The sequence below is a fragment of the Hipposideros armiger genome, unplaced genomic scaffold, assembly GCF_001890085.2.
Source record: "Hipposideros armiger isolate ML-2016 unplaced genomic scaffold, ASM189008v1 scaffold_67, whole genome shotgun sequence".
NCBI classification, from domain to species: domain Eukaryota; kingdom Metazoa; phylum Chordata; class Mammalia; order Chiroptera; family Hipposideridae; genus Hipposideros; species Hipposideros armiger.
In genome coordinates, this window is record NW_017731417.1 from 2,835,144 (window position 1) to 2,841,810 (window position 6,667).

Sequence of the window (6,667 nt, forward strand, 5' to 3'; positions counted from 1 at the left end):
CCTGTGAAAGTGTCTGCCCCCAAACCCTACCCCTCATCCTCTAGGATGTGTGGCTAAAAGCTGAGTCTGTTAGTCATCTCCAAACTCTTGGTGCAGCTGCTGCCCAGATTAAATACCAGTGATGAAAAGAAATGTTTTATCACTGGACACATGTTCCCTTAACAGCAGTCATCCTTGCGGATTCATACGTCTTCTAACAAAACCTTCAAAGTAAACTCAATCAGCCACTCAAACAGGTGCTCAGGCCTGGTTTGGAGGTGGCAGATGATGCTACTGTGTTACCACATTTGAGACTTAATTTTATTGGGAACAGCCATGGTCATTGGTTACACATTGCTTTCATGCTACAATGGCATAGTTGACTCCCCGAAGGAGGGCACAGCTCACAGTGGCCCATGCGAGGATCGAACCGGCAACCTTGGTGTTATGAGCACTGCGCTCTAACCAACTGACATAACCAGTCACCCCCCAAATTCGAGACTTTTAAAGATACATGTTGCGAGGTTTGGCCCAGAGATCACTTTTGTTGCTCCTCTCTTTTCTTGTGTGGCTGTTTCCCCCAACATGCTATCATGAACATTGAAATAAACCATCCTCCACGGTGGGTTCCCAGTGAAAACTGGGAGTTTTATCTTTGTGGTTGGCATACACAGGCGGAGGGGAGCCATCAGTTAGATGTGAGCGTCCACGCGCCCCTAGTCATTGTGGACTGTGGTCTGGAAAGGGATGCTTGGCCTCATTGGCTAAAACCCCTCATTCTAGGGACAAGAAAACTGTGGCCTGGGAAGAAGAGTGCCTCAGGGTGTCACAGTTAGTGGGGAAGCCGGGACAAAATCCCCTTCCTGCTTTGGGGTTCAGGGATCCTTTCTCAGCATTGCCTGCCTGCCTTCTTCGTGTACCCAGATGGCATGTGTGTTTTCCTGAGCTTTCCCTTAGGAACTTTATGTGATGCATTATTAGCTTAAATTTACTTTTATTTATTTTTTTTTAAAGATTTTTATTGGGGAATTGAGGGATGGGAACAATGCTGGGGAATTGGGAAAAGGGGAACAGACAAGTTGCTGTCTTTTTGTTCTTCAGTCTAGTTGTGGAGGACGTTGCTTCACTGCCCAAGTTGGCACCATCATTGTGCTCTTCCCGGGAAAGGCAGATCAGCCATCGCCGGCGACTCACAGCAGCCCAGCTCCAGGTCGAGCTGTTGTTCAGCATCTTAGCTGTAGAGGGCAGTGTCACTGGCCCTCATATTTGGGATCCGAACTGGGGCCTTCTGGCATCCCAAGCCAGCTCTTAACCAACGCACCACTCGGCCGGCCCAAATTTACTCTTAAAGGTTTAAACTTTGGGGCAAAATTTCCATGTTGTGGACTGAGATCAGGTGTCTAATAAGCAGCCACACTGTACAGCTGTGAGAAATCTGCCACCAGTCGAGCTCCTTAAGGGGCCTATAAACTCCTCGTTTGAATAACTGACCTTTGTTCACCTTAGCTGGGGGCTCAGGAAAAAAACACCCCACTGGGGGCTTTGCATCGTGTCATTTTGCCTAGGCTGACCCATGTTTTCCGGAACCCCCTTTCTTGTATGTTTGCGGTGAGGATGGGCCCCAGAGGAGATTCTTGTGGAGATTTGGAGAGGGGTGTGGAGCAGCAGTCATTTTTACAACGCACGCGTTGTCACTTTGCCGGCCCCCTTGTGGGCGTGAGGCAGCACCTTCCTGGGTCCTGCTTCAGCTGCTGTAACCCCTGGGCCTCGCCAGGAGTGTGTGTTTAGCTCTGTGGCGAAGGGCCCAGCTTTTGCAGGACCCCACACCCCCAGTGCCAGAGGTAGCCTGAACTGACATGGTTTTTGTCTGTACTGGTGGCTTCAGCTCGTTGCTGGTGGTTCCAGCGTGTTGCTCTCCTCCGCTTTGTTTCCATCCTTCCCTGGCTCCTGCTGGCCCCGCAGACTTCAAGCTCCAGCATCAGGACGAAGACAGCAGCGTTACAGAGACTGCTTTACCAGCTCCCGCAGTTACGTGCCGTCAGGTGCCTGTAAATACCTATCTTTATATACCACACACATGTGTGCATGTGCACACACACATACCCCTCTAGTGGTTCTTTTCTCTGGTTGAACCATGACTGCCACACACACCTCCGTCCCCCACAAGCCATGTTTTACCCACCATTACTTTCTTAGTGGCTTGGGCAGACTTTCTGGTGGACAGTGCAACTTTGGACACCCAGAATCCTACCCTCTGGAATTCTCCAGCTTACAGAGTCGTTCCATACCCCAAGGAACACCAAGTAAATGAAACACCCCAGCCTCCTTTGGTGATGAAGCATCATTCAACATCCAGCAGCAACAACAAAATAAACCTCAGCACTGGGGGAGACGGGAGGAGGGGCAGCTCAGTCCAACAGGATACAGAGGAAAAACGGTGGAACTAGGCAGGAATAATGGCAGTGGCCACAGCTGAAAGCCAGGACAAGTAGTGGACAGAGATCCTGGATGGAGAAGACGAGAAGCTAGAGCTCCTTTGGAGTTTCAGGAGCAAAAGAACTTGTGAGCAGCTCTTTTGGCATCACTGCCTCAGGAAGGACAGCGGTGCTTCCGCTGGACACTTGGAGGCGCCCGTTCACACCACCCACACTCACAAGGCAGGGTCAGAGTTTAGAAGTTAGACCCCATGTCCTGGCTACCCTGGGAACAATCACTGATCCAAAGTGTATTCAGAGGGTAAAACATCATTAAAGATGATTTTTTTTTTAACTTTATTGAGAAACTGAGTTTTTCCCAGGACCCATCAGCTCCAAGTCAAGCCACTATCCCTCAGTCTTAGTTGTGGAGGGCGCAAGCTCAGCTCCAAGTCCAGTTGCCGTTTTCAATCTAGTTGTGGGGGGGTGGGGGGGGGGGGGGCGCAGCCCACTATCCCATGCGGGAGTCGAACCAGCAACCTTGTTGTTAAGAGCACGCACTCTAACCAACTGAGCTATCTGGCCGCCTACTGACAGTTCAGCTCGGGCACAGCTCACTGGCCCATGAGGGAATCGAACCGGCAGCCATGTTGCTCGGAGCTCGTGCTCCAACCAACTGAGCCACCTGGCTACTCTCAAGATGCTCTTTGAACGTGTGTTAATGATTTAGAACCTAGACAGCCTACATATGACTTCTCGTCTCATTATTCAGGTTAGAGTTCAAGGTTCCAGCTGCTTAGAGTTCTGTTAGAAACTAAATACAAAGGAGGGATTGGAGGAAATCCTCTGAAGAAGTATCCTCATGGGCTCCATTGATCTTTATTTTGGAATTAGCCCTCAGGCCTTGGAATGTTGAGGAAAGCACCGCTAGTGAGGAGGGAATGAAAGCAAGCCTTCTGGAAAGCACCTCTGGCATGTGGTGATAAGATGCTGTCAAGTCAAGGTCTTTATCAGGAAGGTGATAATCTAGAAAATGGGGAAAGTATTTGTAAGACGACTGAGTCCACCTCATGCTTATTGGTTGGTTTTGCAATTAGACTGGTGTCTTTGCCCAAAGGTCACCTTTTTTTACTAACAGGTGAGAGACCTAAAAGCAAGCTATCATCATGGGTATATCTTTGTGACACATCACAGACCTTAATGTTCCTGAGTGTGGCCCTCAGGCATCAAAAGCTCCCTGTCCTCAGTGTGGTCCATTGAAGAAGGCAGGGAGGTCTGTAAATACACTTGATTTTTTTAAGTTAGCTCTTTAAGAGTTTCCTTAGCTCTGATTTCTGTCATCCTTCACGTCTGCTTCCATTGGACCTGGAACAGAGATCATTCTTTTCACCTTACTTGGTAACTGTTTTCCCTTGGACTCTCCGATTCCCACGACAATAGTTCCTGCACTTAGTTCAGAAGAAAACTCAATGCCTCAGTGAATGAATCTTGAAATATTCGGTTATCCACGACGTCAGACTCTCAGGGTCTAATAGCCTGGGTGGGTTTTACTCCACACTCTAAAAATGAAATCGAATTTGGGTGAACTAACTGGAAAGAAAAATGTTTACAGTGGGTTTACATTAATTAGTTGGTGAGTGAGAGTTCTCAGCCCGATTTGCTGCCCAAGAGAGAGTCCCTAAAGATGATGCCACAGGGCTTAGTCATCACTAATCCTGAGCGTCCTGATGGCATCTTGGTGCCTCCCGCTGCATCGTGTGATTTTTATCCATCCTACTCTGTTTTTGTATAAAACATGACTCTTAAGTGCACCATTTCTTTATGGATACAAATCTGAATCTCGTGCCCTCAGAGCTTTTCTTTAGATTGAAAGTAGAAATTAGCGCTACCTAGCCAAAAAACAAAGGGAAAAAGAACACAAAACTACCACGTAAGATTATATTGACGTAGTTTTTTCTTAAATTCTACTTTTATGTACAACGAAACCAAACATCCTAGCTACACCAGGATCATGAAAAGAAAAAGAGTTTTGGACAGGGGGGGATTAAAAAAAACCCTTTCTAAGGAAGGATAACTATTTTTATAGCTGCCCTCAAGCAAAAATGCAGATGAGGGTGAAGGGACCCTAAATTAGCAATTAGATACATCTTGAGGATTGTAGGACAACAGGATTTACATTGCATAAGCTGAATGAACATGATTGCGGCTATCTGTGTTTCTGACCAATGCTCTTGCAGCTGTGAAAGTGTGACCCGTGCTGCCATGCCTCACTGAGTCGCCTTCTTCTGTGTCCTTGTCCCTGCAGCGCGAATCTGTCCAAGGCCGCCTGGGGAGCGTTGGAGAAAAACGGAACCCAGCTGATGATCCGCTCCTATGAGCTCGGGGTCCTTTTCCTCCCTTCAGCATTTGTAAGTTCGCACTTGGAACTGTCTGACTGGTCACATGAAAAATGAATTGGGTTTTTGTGCTCTCTTCCTTTAGTCAGGATGACCTGCCCGAGGGCAGGAGGTAGCCTGGCCAGGTGGTACCCCCCAGGACCCATGCGGCCTGCGCTGATGAACCGCTGCTCTCGAATGTACCTGGTTAGGGATCGAAGATATTGCTTTGGATAAAGTTGATAACAATATTTAAATATTGTGAAACATACATGAACATTGATTACAAGGTGGTAAGTGATGAGTCACCAAAGGAATGCCTCAGCCAAGTGCAGACGTTTTAGGTTGGGGTGATGGATTGGAGGATGCCTTTGGGAACAGGAGGTGGGGGTGGGGTGGGGGTTGAAGGATGCTTACAATCTAGGGCAAGTGGAGAGGGATGGGCGTCCATGTGGGGGGAATGGCATGAGCACACGTGGGGAGGCAGGGAAGCTCACGGCATCAGCTGGTAGACCTGTGTGTGGCCTTCACGGAATTGACATTTATGATTTTGACTGTGAGGGCAACCCACAGATCTGTGCCATGAGGCAACGTGTTCATTTTCCTGAGGTTATACAAGACAGAATGAGCCGCTTAGCCTGTGAAAGACGCTGGTTAGCAGAACAGCTCAGTGGTTCCCGCCTCAGGGTATATCTCAGGCCCGTAACTGAGCACTCTGTCTGCTGGGATGACCTCACAGACCCTCAGTTCAGCTCTGCGAGCACCCGTGCCTCCTGTTTGATAGGTCCTGGGAATAGAAGGAGGAATGAGAATGGTGTCTGTTCTTATGGAGCTCATGGATAAGTTAAGGAAACAGTTACTATCGTACGCGATGAGAACTGTGGAATGGGGCGTTCAAAATATAAGGACTCTGAGAAGAGGAACCGTGCAGTCTTCCTGGGGGACTTGAGGAAGGCTTCTTTAAGGAGGTGACATTTGACCTGGGTCTTGAAAAATGAGTATGAGCTTAACCCGTCATCCAGGGGAGATGAGGCTTCCAGCTAGAGAGACTAGTGCATGTTATATTCGAGAAACAGCAAAGCTGGTCAGGAGCTGGGGCGTGGGCCCTGAGGCTGGAACCATCTTCTGAAGGAGATTGACAGGCGGGACACACTGGGGTTGGACTTTGGCCCACGCAGATAGTAGAAAGCCATCCATTTTTTAAGCAGAGGTCTCATTGGTTTCATTTTTAGAGAATCTTATAAAACATCTCTCCAATTATAATTATAATTTAATCTATATTCTTCAAAGGGTACTTGAGGATACGGGCATCTTAAACCTACATACTATTACACAATTCTGGTTATTGGTGAATCATTGTTACCATTCACCCCACTGTCCCAGCTCAAAGTGTAGGAAGTCACCCTGACTCCTTCTCTTTACCCTGCCTCTGCTTAATCACCAAGTTTTGTCACTCCTAGCTCTTTAATGCTGTTTGATAACTTGTCACTTCCGGCCATCCCTGCTGCCACTGTGTCCAGGGCATGTCGAGTCCTGCTGCTCTAGCCTCTCACCCCACTTCCTTTGTCCCCCTCCAAGCTGCTCTCCACCCTGCTGCCAGAATGTCTTGGTAGACCATAGATCTTGGTATCCCGTGGCCCAGGCAAGCTGACCCAAAATTAACCATCACACCACCTTTCTAACCAGCCTTTGTTAGGAGTGACACCCCTAAACCCCAGCCCCACTTGCCTTCACTTCAGGCGCCCCTCCTTTGCATCCCACAGCTTTCTAGAACCTGGGGCTCATCACATATCCCCTGATTTGTGATCCTGACTTTGTGGCTCTTTGACTAGACTCAGCTGTGTTCTCATGGGGCTTGCACATGGGAGGCTCTAGTAACTGTTATTAACAGTTGATGTT

The 6,667-nt window shown here is 48.3% G+C and overlaps 1 protein-coding gene across 3 annotated transcripts in view; it reads left to right on the forward strand.

Annotated features, from left to right (window-relative positions):
• TDP1 (tyrosyl-DNA phosphodiesterase 1) overlaps positions 1-6,667 on the forward strand; it is an 82,274-nt gene that overhangs the window by 48,601 nt on the left and 27,006 nt on the right. For all 3 annotated transcript variants that reach the window (XM_019642285.1, XM_019642286.1, XM_019642287.1), the window contains exon 14: positions 4,699-4,801. In XM_019642285.1, coding sequence (XP_019497830.1) covers positions 4,699-4,801 — 103 coding nt within the window. The remainder of the gene's footprint in view (positions 1-4,698; positions 4,802-6,667) is intronic.